This window comes from Hyaena hyaena, unplaced genomic scaffold, assembly GCF_003009895.1.
Source record: "Hyaena hyaena isolate Hyena2069 unplaced genomic scaffold, ASM300989v1 scaffold_408, whole genome shotgun sequence".
Classification (NCBI taxonomy): Eukaryota; Metazoa; Chordata; class Mammalia; order Carnivora; family Hyaenidae; genus Hyaena; species Hyaena hyaena.
Window position 1 is genome coordinate 1,125,259 of NW_024081041.1, and position 17,110 is coordinate 1,142,368.

Genomic DNA, 17,110 nt, shown 5'->3' on the forward strand with positions numbered 1-17,110 from the left:
ATGGCCTGAGTCTCTCCCATACATTTTTTTTCCTTTTTTCTCTTTCTCTATTTCAGAGCCTGTTTGCTTGCCTGAAGAGAAATAGACACTATTGTATAAATCATTGCAAAATCCATCCCCCCCCGTAAACCTAACAGAAATAATATATAGGACCTACTTCTAATCTCTTGGAAAACACACATCTTGCATATTGTCAGAGTTACTCTTTGTTGAAAGATATTTGTTAATTATTAGAAAGAATAATACCTTTAACTAAGCTTCCTCTTTTAGATCCCAAATTATGTGAGGATAAGTGGGTAAAGACTAAAGTCCACCTAGTTCCATTGATGCTCTCCAAAAAAGCACTATCAGTTAAGGTAAAAGTAACCTGGAAAGAAGATGTACGGATATCTGCATATATTTAAAGGGGACAAACATCTCTCTGTTGGACCCTGAAATGGCAAAGGAATCAGAACTCAAACCCAATGACCATTTCAATTGAGTGCTATAGACGTATTGACTGAAAGGTCTGGGACTGATAGCTTTTTGCAAAGAAAAGTGAAGTAGAATCAGAACAGTGGTCTCTCTTAAAAACAAAACAAAACAAAACAAAACAAAACAAAACAAAAGCTCTGAAAGTTACCAACGTGAAACCTGGCAGTATACGCATAAAATTTATTCCAAAACTTTATGAAGTATAAAGGAAGGGAAGTATTTTACACACAACTCAACTCAGTCAGTATAAGGTCTAGGGTTCCCCCCCCCTTAAAACTTGGCACTATCTTTAAAAATAAAATAAAGATATTTCAATAATTAGAACAAACTATGAAGGTATTGTGCATTTCTGTTTTATGTAGATAATAAAATATTACTTTAACATAAATATATAAGGATCTCTGCGTTTTTATTTTCCCCACAAGCACAACCAAATGTACCAAAACAAAGTATTTTTTTAAAGAGACTGAACAAAAAAATTACATCCCATATAGATTTTGCTCATCTACTCATTTAAAGCTACAGAAAAACAGTTTCCAGAACCTTTTTGCTTTAAAAGAAATAAATATACATTGAGGCAGGCCACTTAAAAATGATATGAAAATATTTCCCTGGGTAGCATTAAAAAAAAAAAAAAGAAAAATAGACAAAGAAACATTTAAACTATTTCTGCATTTCAAAAGACAGATATTAAACATATATACATAGTGGTAAGGTTCAGTGGTAACTTTTGTCTTAGTAAACCCAAGAGAGTTAGAGGAGCTATAGACACGTCCCCTGAACTCCAGCGTCTGACCTTACCCACTTGGTAATAAGAATCTGAAAATTCATTTCCTCCCTTAACCGTTGGCTATTTGCCCTGCTCTGCATTGCTTCACTAAAGGCCAGTCCCCACACCTCAGGAACAAGCAGTGTGACACACCCGGAAGCAGCGGCTCCGTGCCCACCTCCTAGTGACATTCGTTGGGGGAAATGAAATACAGGCAAATAAATATGCCCCATTCTAAGTCATCATTTATCTTGCAAAAACATTGAAAATGAAACAATCACAGGTGTTTGAAAAGACAATATAAAGCATATTTCCTAAAACCTTAACTACTGAGTGCAATGCTAATCTGATGCTGAACCATCATTTTATGGTATTGAGAATTTATTTTTTTAAATAAAGATTTGCCTAATACTTAACCAGAAAAAAAGCGCCCCAAACTTTTAAGATTAATAAAAAGTGTTTTCCCTTTTAGCGCCCTTTTGTGCTGATTATTTTTTAATATTTTAACTGGTCACAGTTTAATGGTATTTATTTTCAATAGTTAGAAGTTTTTTCACCTACACTTCCCAGTGGAGTCTTTTGTTATGGGAGTTAACCATTTTCCATCAAGATAAGGAAAAAGCGCACTTGAAACTATTAACAAAGGGAGAAAAGGAAGGATAGAAAATAGCATTTTTTCCCCCCAGTTCATTTGGCTTCCTTAGTGAAAGAAGGGGGAAAAGCTGTCCAGGTCAAACTGGTATTTTCTGTGATAAATTATAGGAGAAGAGGGTGTGGGACCTTAAATTTGATTTGATAAACAAATGAGCTAGTGAAGACAAAACCAGTCTAGAGTGGAGATATTCTCTGTATGCATGTGGGTATTTGTGTAGTAAGAAACAGTCTATGCATACACCATTAAGTTCCCAGATTATTTTCTTTATGTTAAAAAAAAAAAAGCCATTAGAGGAACAAAGTTTAACTGCTGCTGTCAGCACAAATAACTCATTATAATTAAGTTATTAAAACTGAAGGCAGAGAACTATACAGGGGTTTCTGAAGATATATATTTCCCTAGTTCTCTTCAAAGTGCCACTTTCTGTTGGACGACTCTGGAAATATATTTAACCTCCACATTTCCTCTGAGCTCTTTCACAATGGGCCCGCCTGATAAAATGAAGCAATCAGTCACTCACTATCGATTTTTCTTTTTCTCCCCTCCACTACCTCCCCCAGAAACACTGCCTGAAAATGAAGTTTACTTTGTGGCTGGTAACAAAAAACCAATGCTTGACTCATTTTTGTATTCCAAACTGGACTCTTGCCTTGGATAAAGCGGGGAGACCATGCGCGTTTCCTGAAAGCAGAGAATTATTTATTTTGTTTGAAGCCAATCATTCTTGCTTTGCTAAAAGAAGCAAATAAATGTTACACCAATGTGTGTATGGTGGGGGGGGGGGGAAGACTGAAGGTAACCAAAGTTCACAAACAGTGGGAAGAACAAGGGGAGAAACGTTAGAAATGGAGAGTAGCCAAGAGCTGGCTTCAACTCTTTCTGCTGAATAAAACAAAACAAAACAAAACAAAACCCGGCAATTTCAAAATTAACGGTGGGAGAAAGAAAAATATGTTCAATGAATTTGTTCATGTAAACTTCAATTTTCTTGCAGTGCAAATTTATGTCGTTAAATTTTGACTACATCAAAGAACATGTGTATTTTTTCCTCTTTCCTGATGAGGATCCACATTACATCACATTACAGCAGCATGTGCCAACTCCGAGCATCAGGAAGCTGTTTTGTGTTTATCACGGTTTGGCGGATTTTTTTTTCCCTTTTTGGTAATTTATTTAGTTTTGCCAGGTATTTAACTCGGTGCTTGCCATCTCTCGTTCTTTCTCTCTATTACACACTCTCTCCTCACTCTCTCTACGAGACACTCCACTCCATTGCCTGGGTACTAGCCTGTAAAGGTCAAAACACATCATTACACCTGCTACCGTTTAAAGGATAGTCCAGTGCCTTAGTTGCTTTCCTTATTATTATTTTTTTTTTCTTTTTAAGGGACGGGGAAATAATAATTAAAATAAAAGAACAATCAGAAGTTAGAGAGGGAACAAGGGGGCCAGGAAAGGGCCATGGACCGTAGGGGAGGGGGAGCCCCGCGCTCTGCCCCTCCCCCCGTTCGAGTTCACTGGACGGGCGTCTGCACCCCGTGGTGTGGTGGCGTGTCCCTACTCCCCCCGTACACATCCTCGGCGCCCGGCAGAGTCCCTCCGGGAGGGGTCATCCTTTTCTCTTTCTGTCTCCTGTTACAAAACCAAACTCTCACCACCTCCTTCTCCAGCTGTAAGCTGTCCGCGAGGGAGGTGATCTCCTGGGCCGAGGGCTTGGGGCATTTGAGGAAATGGCTCTCCAGAGCCCCCTTGACGCTCACCTCGATGGAGGTCCGCTTTTTCCTCTTGCGCCCCTGCGCTGCGATCTTGTCTATGCTCGTGGGGCTGCCCGAGGACGAGTCCGCCTCCTCCAACCACTTGTTCAACAAAGGCTTCAGCTTGCACATGTTCTTGAAGCTCAGCTGCAGGGCCTCAAACCTGCAGATGGTGGTCTGCGAGAACACATTGCCGTACAGGGTGCCCAGCGCCAGCCCCACGTCCGCTTGGGTAAATCCCAGTTTGATCCGGCGCTGCTTGAACTGCTTGGCGAACTGCTCCAGGTCATCCGAGGTCGGCGTGTCCTCGTCCGAGTGCGGGTCGTGGTGCGCGCCGGGGTGGCCCGGCGGGCCCTGCGGGGGCGGCGGCGGCGGCGGCGGCTGCTGGTGCGGGTGCGAGTGCGGGTGAGGGTGGTGGTCGGCGTGGTGCGGATCGTCGTGCGCGTCCCGCAGGCCGTGGTGGTGCAGCCCCGCCGGCTGCCCGCCGGCGCCCAGCATGCCGTTCACCGTGAAGCTGGGCTGCGAGTAGAGCAAGCCGCCGTTGGACGCTCCCATGGAGGGCGGGAGGTGCGCTGCAGCCGCGGCGCTCCGCCATGCCCCGGGCCCCGGGTGGTGGTTGGCGGCGTGGTGCACCAGATGCGGCGGCCGCTGCTGTTGCTGCTGCTGCTGTTGTTGCTGCTGCTGCTGTTGCTGCTGCTGTTGCTGCTGCTGGTGCTGCTGCTGCAGGGCGCCTGGCCCATGCAGCTCGTCGCCGCGGCCGCCCTGCTGTACCACCACCGATGGCTTGATGTCCGGCTGGCCCAGGGGGCTGGTGGACCACGGGGAGCCGTCGCCGCCGCCCCCGCCGCCGCCCCCGCCCCCGCCGCCGCCGCCGCCGCCCCCGCCGCCGCCGCCGTGGGACAGCGCGGTGATCCACTGGTGAGCGTGGCTGAGCGGGTGCCCGTTGCTCTGCAGCGCTCCGTAGTCGCCCTGCACCAGGCTCTGAGCCTCGCGGTAGCCCCCCGCGCCCTGCTGCATGCCGCCCGGCGGCTCGGCGTGCACGATGGAGGCGCTGGAGGTGAGCAGGCTGTAGTGGTTAGACGCTGCGGTCGCCATGACTCTCGGAGCCGGACTGAGCGCTCCGGTTAAAGGAGCCGCGCATTTGACAGTTACTTTTTTGCCTCGGGCTCCTCCGCTCGCTCGCTCTCTGTCTCTCTCCTCTCTCTCTCCCCCAGCGGGCAGCTCCGACGCCCGCTCCGACGCCTTCTGTTGCTGCTCCTGCTATTACTGCCGCCGCCGCCGCCTCCCGCCCGCCCTCGCTCTTTCTCCTCCTCTCCCTCCTTCTTGCTCCCGCTCACTCTCCGACTAGCTCCGTGCGCCCCCCTCTCCCTGCTCTCTCCAGCTCTCTCCCGCTCTCTTGGCAGCGCCGGCTCGCAGCGGCACGCGCCTGGGCCCCGCCCCCTCCGCCCCCTCCCATTGGCTCCGCGCCCTTTGATTTACGTGGATACCGCTAGCAACCTCCCAGGCCGGCGCCACTGATTGGCGTAGAGCTGCCCCCTCCCCCTCCCCCCCCCGGGCGCCGAGTCCTCGCTCAGCCCTCCTCCGGTCCCCCCTCTCCACCCAATTCAGATTCTCTGAGTTCTCACCACCCCGGAGCCCCAACCCCAGGGCTCCTCCGCCCCTCTTGGTTGGGCCCCGCCCCCATCTGTCTCCCTAGCAGACGCGCTGGGCGCGGGGGGTGGGCGGCGGTGGGGGGGCCGCCTCGGTCCTCTTCCGACCACAGCCACTTGGAAGACTCGGGTGTGTGGGGGTTGTGGTGGCGGGGGCGTGTGTTGGTGTACCGTCCCTTCCCGTTAGGGCTGGGGTGGAGGGTGAAGAAGGAGAGAGAAAAAGAAAAGCTGAGTCGCAGGACCAGGAGTAGTCCCATTTTTAGTCACCTTGGGACACACGCGCGCGCGCGCGCGCGCGCACACACACACACACACACACACACACACCCTCACCAGCGTTTCTCAAGCCGAGTCAGGGGCCAGACTTGTCCCCTTGTTGAAGTCTCCTTTACCCCCACGGATGGAATGTCAATGTCCACGTGCTTCTTGCTTCAGGATGTGCGGACACTTTTGCCCCAAATAAAGGTCCCTTTCCTCCCTTTCAACCCGCCGCTAGCACAGGCTCTCTTCCCGGTAGGTTCCAGGCTCGGGCGCCTCCCAGCCCCCGGGCGAGAGGACCCCGCGCGAGGCAGGCTCAGCCTGCGCTCACCCGCCAGGGAGAAACTCCTGTAAAGGCGCGGAACTGCCTGCTCTGACAGCGCAGCGGCCTGGACTGAAAACAAAACAAAACTCAGAAAGTGTGTCCGATTAACACACTGGGGAGCGCGCGGTTTGGGGGTTAGAAAGCCAGGAGGCTGGGCGGGCGGACCTTTGCCCTGTGCGAGGCTCCAGAAGCGCGGGCGAGGGGCGCGCAGCCTCCGAGGGCGGCGGCGGCACCCAGGGCCGCCCCGGGGAGCCGGGACGCGGGGCTGCGCGCGCGCTTGCCTGGGCGGCTGGCTCTTCTCGACGCAACTTTTCCGCTAGCTGCTTCCAAACGGAGGAACGGTGTGTGACGGAAAAGGGGCTGATGCCAGGAGAAGCTTCCGAATTAGTAACTTCTACGGACGCCAGCGAGTGGGGCTGGGCTAACTCGGCTCTCGGGCGCTCGCGGGCTAGGCTCCCAGCTGAGCCTTCCGCCGTGAACTCCAGAGCCGGACTGCGGGAGGGGGACACCGCGGCGCCGCTCTCCTGCGCGCGAGCGCGTCGCTTGGTCAGTTCCCCGGCCACCCGGAGCAGGTGCCTGCCCGGGGTTTAGGAGTCTGCGAGCCGAGTGGGAGGGACTCAGGCGCGGACCCTGCCTACGGCAGCGGGACCACCACGCAGGGCCAAGTGAAGGGCGCGGATACTGCCGCGAGAATCAAAAGTTGCTGCCGGGGAAAAGAAAAAAAGACCCCAGGGAAAGTGACTCTCGTCCCCACCTCTCACCCTTGGCCCTGTGCGTGTAGCACTGGCGCTGCCGGCGGTCCTGGGTTTGACAAGGAAGCCAAAACAACGCTCAAGGGGAGCACTTTGGGGCCTCCGAGCATCTTAATCTAGACAGCAAAGTGGAGCGGGCCAGAGAATTCATCAAGACTAACGAGGAACGAGCTCTTTGGGGAGTGGCTGAGTTGTTTATAAATCACCACGTTGAGCACCCGCCCGGGCAAGGCGCTTTGGCTGAGAATTTCCACGTGCCCTGTGTTTATGAGCGTGTGTGTGGGAGAGAGAAATGGTTAGGGGAGGGGCGAGCCCACAGGCCGCCAGCAAGACGGACCTGCTTCCCCCACGCGCGCACCCGCGCGGCAAGGCGAGGACACACACGGAGTGGCGCTCAGTCCCGGCGCAAGCGCGGAGCCACTGCGGCCGCGCGCCTGGGGGCTGCTAGGAATCCCGTAACTTTGCCCGGCGAGGAAAAAATGACAAAGTCCTAGTCTCGGAGCGCGCAGACTCGGCGGCGGGCGCTGGAGGCTCCTCGACTGGGAGCGAAGGGGCTGGGCGGCGGGCAGGACCGCCTCCTCGCGACAGCGTCTCGGAGTTCCCCGCGCTGGACGCGCGGCTCTCCTGGGGCTTTGGGAACGCACGGGCGTTGTGCCAGCAGCGTCCCATCCAGGCCGGCCTCAGCCCTCTGCCCACCCCCCCCCACCCCCGCCCCCCGGCCTCCCAGCTCGGAGAACTCAGAGATCCCCAGATGGAAGAATCCAGCCGCCCGGGAGGGCAGTGTCCGAATACTCAGCAGCTCATCCCTGCTCCCCGCCCCCCCTCCGTCGCCCTTTCAGGGCAGGTGTCTGCTGTCCTCTGGATTTGATTTCACATTTCTCAGGGGACAAGGCCCTTTGCAGCCCGTGGGGTGATAACACTCGAGGGAAGACAGAGTTTCCAGACGCATCACTGAGAGAACCGAGGCGGCCGGGCTCGGAGTCAGTTTAAAAGTCTCTCCACCTGCCTCTTCTGCCGCCTCCCCTCAACCCCAGGCTTTGGACGCTCGACTGGGGAGTGGGGTCAAGAATATGCTGCACGTGTGTATCAAAACTTCCCGTCTGCAAAGGGACCTCGCTGGCGATTACCACTCTGATATCCATCCCACGTAGGGGTCCCGGGTCTCTACTCCACTCCGCCTCTCCCCCCCTCCCCCCCGCACGCCCACCCCCATTTCGCTGGCAGACGTTGGAGCGAAAACGTTCTCAACAGGGCAAGCGGGGTAGGTTTCCCGGATTAATACACCCAGCAAATCCCCGGGAGTACACAAAGCAATGCCCAACCCCTGGGCCTCAGCCTCCGCACCCCACCCCCAACCTCGGAGCCGGGCCAATCGCCGGGCCGGCAGGGCTGGGCGCGCACCGGGGCTCTGTGTCCCACCTCCCCCCCCCGCGCCGCCCCCGCCTCCCTGCTGCTCGCCGGAGAACCGGCTGGCGCGAACGCCGGGTCCAGAGTAGCCTCGGCTTCCTGTCTGTCTCCCGGCGCGACTCCTCCCTGGGGCTCCGGGAACCGGGACTCTCGGGGGAGGAGGGTGGTTAGCTCCAGATGGGGGCTTCTTCATCCTCCCTCCCCCCACCTCCACCGTCGCGGGCGCCTTTCTTGGCGGCTGACCCTGCCACGGCAGAGTCTGCAGGTCTGCCTGCCTTTCTGCAGCCCGCATAAAAGCGCGTTGAAGGTGTCTCGGGGAGACACCTCCGGGTTTTGATTCAGCTCATTCCCTTTCACTGTTCAAAGCAGCTGTTCAAATACAGAGGCTGCTTACGTTGACGTGGAGAGGATTTCAAACAACCCTAAAATGCTTTGAACTGACAAGGTGTCTTGATATCTCCCTCACTCCAGCACAGTTCTCTGAGATCACTCGCTAGGACAATGGCTGAGCAGGCTGTTCGAGCGGGGCCTCGCTGCCTGGGGGCGGCGGCAGGGTCCCCTGGGCCCTTTCAGCGAGAACAGGCTTGAAGCACCCTAGGAAGAGATGCTGGCCACGGCGCCAGCCCGTGCCCTTCCCTTAGGTCCCGGGAAGGGCTGTACTCCGTGGGTGTCCTGACCTGGACTGGTTTGAAGAAACGGTGCAGACTCCCTCTTTCCCGGGTGCACTGCGTGGGGAGGAAACAACTCAACGTATCCGAACATAACTGAAAAGACCCCTATTTATCTCCACACTGTCAGCTCCTCAAAAGACTGAGCTGGGCCTGGCCCCTTAACCCATGGCCCCCAAAGTCTTCACTTGAATAACAGTAATGGTATCAGTCCATGCACTCTAACTTGAACTCTAATTTATTAACTCATTCATCTACTAAACACACTCACACTATAGGTAAAAAAGCATTTATTCATTTCTCTGTACCAGGACTTGGCAGAAAAACCACCATCATCATCCCCATACGTTGTGGTGAAAGGATAGTTATTAAAATAGAGATGCAATGGTATATCTTAATTTATTTCTTATTTATGTAGTCTCATGATAATAGAAATCAGGAAACAAAGGGAAATCTCTTAGGGTGTGACAACTGGCTTAAACTTGGAGAAAATTGCCTATTGGTACCTCCTTTTTAATGTATCCACCTTGGAGGAGGGTTGTTTGAACCGCTTCTTTTCCCATTCCTCCCTCCTGTCCTCCCTTCCTCCACTTCCTTCCCTGCTTCCTCCTCCAGTGCCCCAGTCCTTCATTCCCGTGCTTTCTGCTTTCCTCTAGCCCCCAGATGACATTTCATTTGGTGGCGAGCTCCCACACATTTGAATGGAACTTCTTTGCTAAGGGCCTACAGAATGTCAAAACTGAGGCTCCCACCTCAGAGCTACAGCTTTAAACAGCCAATCCACACAAAGAGGCAGCTGGCTGCTCTAATGGAAACCTCCTGAAAGCTTCAAAAACTGCAGTCTTGGGGACGCATTCATAAAGAGCATGGAAAATGCATTTTCAAGTTGCCAGTACTTAAGAGAGACACAATAAACATTTAGCTTCTTAAAAAAACAACAGAAATTAATATCTTTAATTATGTAGCAGCACATTGTCACCACAATTTAAAAAACCCCATACAGATTTATATTAATTACTGCCTATGCTTGTATTTTACAAGTTGCTAAATGTGCATCTGGCTCTATGTCATAAATGGTCTTCAAGAAGGAAAAGTTTTCTGGAAGTTGAAACTCTCAATCTTCATATGCTTGGCAACTCTACGTTGGGCCACACCTCACATACAGATGCTTCGTCGCTCTTGTGTAAACCAGGGAGATGTAATGTTCTAAGTTCAGTGTGTGAAATGAAATTATTTGAATTCATGGATATTAATCTCGTCCTCCTTTACTCCCAGTTCTGAATCTTGTCATTAAAAATGATCCCCCCTTTGTAGTCCGCAAGTGAATATTTTATAGACAGGCACGGTTTGAAGACTTCTAAAACCACATCACCCAGACAGTCTAGCTGTTTCAGGGATTACTTTGAGTAATTTATCAAAGGAAGCCTGCTAAATTTTGAGTGGTGCATATGAGGCCTTACAGGCGAGAAAGCATAAAGGACACATTCCATCAGTGCACGAGATAAATTCTATTTGGGGTTAATACAGCTTGTTTATATTGAAATATCAGGAACAGAACAGGAGGCGATTGGTGGCTCCTAGTTCCCTTCCTGAAATTTTGCTTTTAAAGGACTAGTGACTCGCTAGCAATGGAGCCCGAGGGTGGCCCCCCTTCCCTCACCCCTCCCCCAGCCGCCTGAAAGCAGGTGGATGGCTGACTATCAGGAGGGAGTGATAACTCTTTGATAAATTAAAGGGATTTCCACACAAACCTCCTTAGCTCTAAAGCATTTGAAAATGAAGCTCTTGCCGCAGTCCGTTCCCTTTCTTAGGCTCTGGAATAATTTGAGAAGCTGAAGGCAAGGGGCGAGAGCAGCGACACACACCTGCGTAGGGGCGCGGGGAAAGGACGTCCTTAACAATTTCACTGATGCGGTGTCCAACGGCTAGGGCTGGGTTTCGATCGCGGGGGAGGGGGGGGGTGGGAACAAGGCTGCATTTGGTCGAGGCTGGACTTCGGTTTTCTTATTCTGGCTGCACAGATCATGAATGTAAATCCCTTCTAAATTGTACGAATGCACTTAACAATCGTGTTGTTAGTGTCCGGGGGACCGCATCCAGCGGGGGAGGGATGCTGCGCGCGAGCGAAGTTTTTCTTAAGGGCAGCTAATCACGGCGGCACTAGTTGTGGCCCAGGACTTTCTCCTGAGTTTCTGAGCTTTTACATCTGTCATTCTAGGCACGTTTGGACTTGATAAAGTTGGGGATGACTTTTTTTTTTTTTTTTTTTTTTTTTTTTTTTTTTTTTTTTTTTTTTTTTTTTTTTTTTTTTTTTTTTCATTGTCCGGAAAACGACGCAGAAAGAGGAAGCTTTAGGCAGGTTGGAGCAATGAGAACAGTTCACTCCTCTCGTCTTTCCTTCGAGTTTTCGATGGTAATCTAGGGCNTCTGTCATTCTAGGCACGTTTGGACTTGATAAAGTTGTTTTTTTTTTTTTTTTTTTTTTTTTTTTTTGAAGGTAGGCTTCCAGAACGTGGGTCCCGGTGATGTAAAGGGTGGCATTGTCCGGAAAACGACGCAGAAAGAGGAAGCTTTAGGCAGGTTGGAGCAATGAGAACAGTTCACTCCTCTCGTCTTTCCTTCGAGTTTTCGATGGTAATCTAGGGCAGCCGGGTCCCAGCATTAAATGCAAAATAGGAAAACAGGACACGGCCGAGTCACAGGCCTGATCATATTAACGCCCTAGGTCAGAGGGAGAGAATAATGAATAGGCGCGGAGCTCAGTTCGTGGAAGGGAACCTAATTAACCTTGGGAGTGTAAAAGAAAGTCAGAGATCATGCCTAGGATCGTGGTTTAGGATGCTTATATTTACGTGAATGTGAGTGTGTGCGGACGGGGGGCCGGGAGGGAGGGAGTAATCTGCTCTGCGCATTATACTAATAATTGTTTCTTTTAACCCTGAAAGAAAGCTGGAGTTTGTGCTACTCAGGACCATCCGACCACCCCCACAATCCCGCGGAGAACTCCGCTGTGGGAGCTCGCGAGCTCTGCCAGGAGGTTCGGTGTCCCGGCCTCGGCCTGCGTGGGGGATCAGCCGGGGTAGGGAAAAGGGGCTGCGGCGTCCCAGAGCCCTGGCCTGACCTCGGGAGGGACTGCTAGGGAACAGAGCGGGATGGGGGTGGGGGCGTTCCCTGCCACTGAGCCACTGAGCTCCTAGGCAGGTCCTGGCTGCGATCCGGTGGAGGAAGACGAGGGCGAGAAGCGGGAGGCCGGGCCATTGTCCAGGGAGGGCGCATTTTTGTCCGGATGCTGCTGGTTGCTATAGCGAGGAGGGAAATCCAAACAGAAGGGCTCAGTTCGCCTTCTTCGGGCCTGGGAGCAGCGTTCTCTCCTCTCAGCCAAAATAAAAGTGCCGCCCGGGGCCTGGCACCCCTTCCCGGGAGAGCTGACCGTGGGCTCCAGCAGAGGGGCCCGAAGGATCCGGGCACCTAGCAAGGGGAGGGGGTATCCATCCCCGCAGAGAACAGCCAAGCAGGTTACTGCTGGAGCGGTCGGAATGCACCAGCCACAACTCATTCTCTCTCTTTCTGTCTCTCTCTCCCCTCACTCGCATCCGAGGTGACGTCTTTTATTTAAGAAAAACCTTACAACCTCAAACTCTTTTGACTGTACCGGTGAGTGAAACTCCCTCTTCACTGGGGCTGATGGCAGCTTTTCGGCGTTCGAAGCGCCACGCCGTCGGAGGAGAGCGACCTGCGCGCTGCATGACGCTGTACCGGGAAGGAGCGACAAACCAGCGGCAGAAAGACCTGTTTGTTATAAGTTTAAAAATCACTCAAAGGGAAATTTCACTAGAAATGGGGGGGGGGGATGAAAAATTTTCACATTTAAAAGAGACTCTTATTTTGCAGTAGTGTGTGTGTGTGTGTGTGTGTGTGTGTGTGTTAATGTCTTGCTATTCAACTTTGGAAACTCAACTGTGTGTGGTGGAGAGGTTACAATAAAGTCTCTTTACGGCTTATAATTTCTCCCAACAGGATAGTGCAGAATAGCTGGGAAAGACAGCAATATTTAGTTAATTGTGAGCTGTTGTCTTTAGAAACTTTTGAGTTGGAATTTTTAAGAGGGAGGATACTAGTTTACTGTAGGTTAGGTAAAAAGTTCGGAGGTTATTTGTGGGGACAAGTTATCCATACTAGATGGGGACAGGATAGTAGAGACTTAAAAAAAATTAATTCTCTTACTCTCCTGTGACTTTTAAATTCTCTCTCCCCTCCCTCTTTTCTCCCTCTGTTCTCTCTCTCTTTTTTTTTTCTGTCTCTCTTCTCTCTGTTTTCTCTTGCCTACAGGCTGCCTGAACAACTAGAGAGAAAACTTTTATTTGACCAGAGGAAGCCATTGAAAGATATAGTCAAAAGCATTTTTCTCCCTCCTCCATTTAAAATATATCCTTTCCTTCCCAGTGACAAGTCCCTTAAAATACACACACACACACACACACACACACACACACACTTCACACAACTTTGTAAGAAGTTCCTTAATTCATAACAACATTCACATTTTTAAAAATGCTTGAAAGAAATCATGTTAATGAAGAGAACATTTGCAGTAATTTGGTGATAATTATCAGAATCGCCACATATTCGCAGAGCTTGAACAATACGTGTTCAGAGAAAAGCAAAACACATTATTTTAATAGTCTGATATGCAAACTATGGACCGTTCAATTATGTGGCTTAATAATGCATACATGATGTGATCTTGTTATTGGGAAGGGAAGGTCTGCGGTGAGTCACTCCTCAGACCAAGTGTGCTTTCACATCCAGTAAAATCCATTGCCATGGATCAGGGGCCCCTGCCAAACTGCATTTAAGAGAATAAAAATTAATGACTGAGAATTTGAGCGTTAAATTAACATTAATTATCTGACCTGCATGCTGGAAAGATTAAATTTCTTACGCCCTAATTAGATAACGTCTCCTCATATATCAAACAATTTCCATTTTCATTTCCAGGTTTCAGGAATACAATGCAAGGTGGGGAGAGGCAGTTAGTTCAGGGGTTTCCTTCTCAGAGGTCAGAGTTGGAATGTCCACCCACCATCTCTTCTGCTTTCCTTGACTTCGCGGTGAAAAGCCTCAGGTTGGAGGTCATACAGAGAGAGAAGTAAGCTTTCTCCACTTCTTACAGTCAGCGGTAGTTAGTGATTAGGGGGCTGGGTGGGCGGACCCCGAGCAGATCTGGAGCATTGGAAGCTGTCCCAAAGAAGGCAGGGCCACCAGTTAGTGTCTCAGACCAGGAAAACTAGGTGGTAATGTCCCTGGCAGGGACCCAGAAGAAAGGAAAGTCCACTCAGAATGCACCCAGGACCCTTTTAGAGTTAGAGACGTCTAAGCTAGAAGTGCAAGGACACAAGCGATCCTCAGTGTTGTGTTTGGGAAAGAAAAAAAAAAAGGTTTTCTTAGGCGAGGAACAACCAAAGGCCAAGACAGCCGCACTCACTTCTTTTGGGAAGAGGTTCTTAAGGGGTTGGTCTGCGATCTCCCCAGCAGGGCCCTGACATTTTGGAATCTCACACCATGCTAGCCACAGGCATCCACGCCAGCGAGACTAGTATGGCCTGTCTGACCCTGTCTGGGACCCACACGTGGCTGGCGTCGACCACCAAAGGTGAAGAGTGAGCCAGGTGCGTGTGTAGGTGCGCCTCCCGTTTACGAAAACCTGTTGCCGACGAAGGGGGGAGGGCAGGGAAAGGGCAGGATTAGGGTAAGAAGTACCCTTACCCCCCAAGGACAGATGGTCTGTGGTGGCGCGTCCCTTCTCTCTTATTCCTAAAAATACAATTTGGAGGTCCTAGGGCTCCAAAGAAAGCTGCCATGTGCGTTTGGTTTGGAAACAATGCACATGGACTTCAATTCCTGGGATTCGAATTCGGAGTTTCCTCTTGGATGTTCCTTGTGGTCCCAGACCTCTCAAGTTTCCCCCTCCCCCTTCCTGCTCTCCTCCCCATCCCTAGGGATCGTAGAGACTGCCGGGACCGTTCGGACAGCTGCCCGCAGCCCCGGGCGGGACGAGCAGGGCAAGATTAAAACCTCAAGGCGGCGGATACTAAGTCACTCAGAATAGAGTTTTCACGTGTCAGTGTTTCCATTCAGCCACTTTCAGGTTTCTGGGGAAAAGGGCAGGCGTGCGTGAGCGCGAGTCTACGCGGTCGTAAATAGTGTGTTACATGGCAGGGTGAGGGGGGAGATGCTAGGAAAGTTAGCAGATGCGGGCGGGAGGGGGGCTCTGCCCGCGGGTGACCCTTCCCGAGGAGCCTTTGGGCGCCGCAGGGGCTGTCACCGCGGAGGGGGGCGGCGCTGAGGGGGGCGCGCCCCGCGGACCCCAGCAGGGCGCATGCTTTGCGGGGCTCCAGGCGCCGCGGCTCCCTCCCGCGCTCCTGCGGGGCCGGGCCCTCGGGCCGCGCGCCGCACGGATCCCCTGCGCGCCGCCCGCCGCGCGCTCACACTTGGCAGTGACTTCGCTCGCCCTCCGGGTCGCGGGGGAGAGCCAGTCTCAGGACTGGGATGGACCTGAAAGTTAGCCCACTCGTCTTCTGGGGCTGGAACGCGTCTGCCTCTGATCCGCGCGCAGCCTGGGGGCCCGGGATGGAGGGGCGGGGAGGCGGGGCTGGGCTCCGAGGCGGCGGGTGGGGCGCCTGCACCGAGTCTGGAGAGAGGCTGGGGGCGGGGGCGGGGGAGGGGCGGGGGGGGGTTGCTCGGGAAAGTCTGGCGGCGTTTAGAGCCCGGCCAGCGCGTGCTCGCGCTCCCGGCCACCTGCTGCTCACCGAGGGGGGTCGGAGGGGAGGGCGTCGGGATCCGGGGGTAATGTAGGTGAGGTGGGAGTGAGAACGGATAAAAGATGGCCCTTCCCGCCTTCCCCTCGAATACAGAAATTTCTCTCTTTTGGCAGAGAAACGTCTCTCCTGGCAGGTCTACAGAATTAGAACGTCGCAGCTGTTGTGGCGAGAACTTCGCAGCCCCGCTGCTTGGGCAGAGAGAAGCCTCTGTTCGCTCACCACAGCTCCCTCTTCCCCTCTCCGCAGCGCTCTCGGTTTGCAATGTGTTTCTCCTTTACGCAGACCCCACCCCCGCACCCCCCAGCGTGCCTTTGCTCGAAATGGTTACTCCTTTTAGAAATTGGAAAATCAATACTAGTTTAGCTTCTTCCGTGAGATGATGCTCTGTCTAACCTTCCTGGGAGGGAAACAGCCGAAGGCACAGCTCCAGCCCCTGGAGAATTTTACATAGAAATTTACAATGAACGGTACTCCTGAGCGGTGCTGAAGTACGCTTTGGTTAGCAGCATTACTATAAGCCCAAGACACGCCTCTTACGTACGTATTCACTGTTCGGTCGTGGTTGAGGTTTGGTTAAATGATTGATCAGAAACTTGCACTGTGGGTGTTTACTCTTCCTGTTTTCTTAAACCACTTCTTGGATGGTTTCCTGTTACTTTTCAGATGTCATTTGCAGCACAGACAGATTTCATATGCCTAGTGCAGATTGTCTTCAAAGTTCTAGTTTAAAGAGCATTATGTAAGCCTCTCTCTATTTACATAAGAGCTTCAACTCAAACCTCTCAGAAAACCATTCTATTACCAACTGAAACCCATCCAGGAGAGCGGCATAACCGACCTGTATCTTTATGACACTCTCAAGAACAGCAGTAGTTCATTCTATTTGAAAAAAAGAGAAAAGCAGATGTAACAAAGAATTGGAGTATTTTGCATTTTTGTTCGGCTAGGTTTTCTATCACTTAAGAATTATTCTTAAGCTTCAGGCAGCGCCAGCGTTTACAGAATACACTTTTTCTCTATGTGGTCAGTATATAGGTGACAGAGCTGGCCCAGTCTCTCTCAAGTTTAATCCTAAAACAAAGATCTTTTAGAAGTAGAATCAATTAAATACAAACTTTACTAAATCCTAAATTACTCAAAGTATTCATGACTTCACAGTCATTGTAAACACAAATCAAGCAACAAAAAAATACATGGAATGAAAAGTTTATTTCCTTATTAACTATCTGGACCTTCATCACATTCCCTTTCATGTAGATAACCACTGCTAGGGGTTCTTTCCTCCCTTTCTTTCCTCCCTTCCCTTCCTCCCTCCTTTTTTTCTTTCTATCTGCTTTCTAAACTTTGGAGAACATTTGTATTGGTACACATTGTTACAATTACATTTAGGAAGATGGAGCCCGATGAGATAGGAAACTTACTAATAAGGAGTTCAAAATTGGGACACATAGGAAAGGACAATATCTTGTCCTAAATCACATGGGATGCTAGCTTTGAGGCACTGCTCTGTGTTAACCGCATCAGCTGGGGGAAAAAAGCCGTTTAGACACTGGCACCTTCATGTCAATAGAAAAGATC

The 17,110-nt window shown here is 51.4% G+C and overlaps 1 protein-coding gene across 1 annotated transcript; it reads right to left on the bottom strand.

The window, feature by feature from the left end:
* Positions 1-3,275: 3,275 nt before the first annotated feature.
* Positions 3,276-4,900, bottom strand: POU3F2 (POU class 3 homeobox 2). Its single transcript, XM_039252133.1, has one exon. It carries the CDS (start codon positions 4,745-4,747, stop codon positions 3,413-3,415), a length of 1,335 nt encoding a protein of 444 aa, XP_039108064.1. The 5' UTR covers positions 4,748-4,900; the 3' UTR covers positions 3,276-3,412.
* Between the last annotated feature and the right edge of the window lie 12,210 nt (positions 4,901-17,110).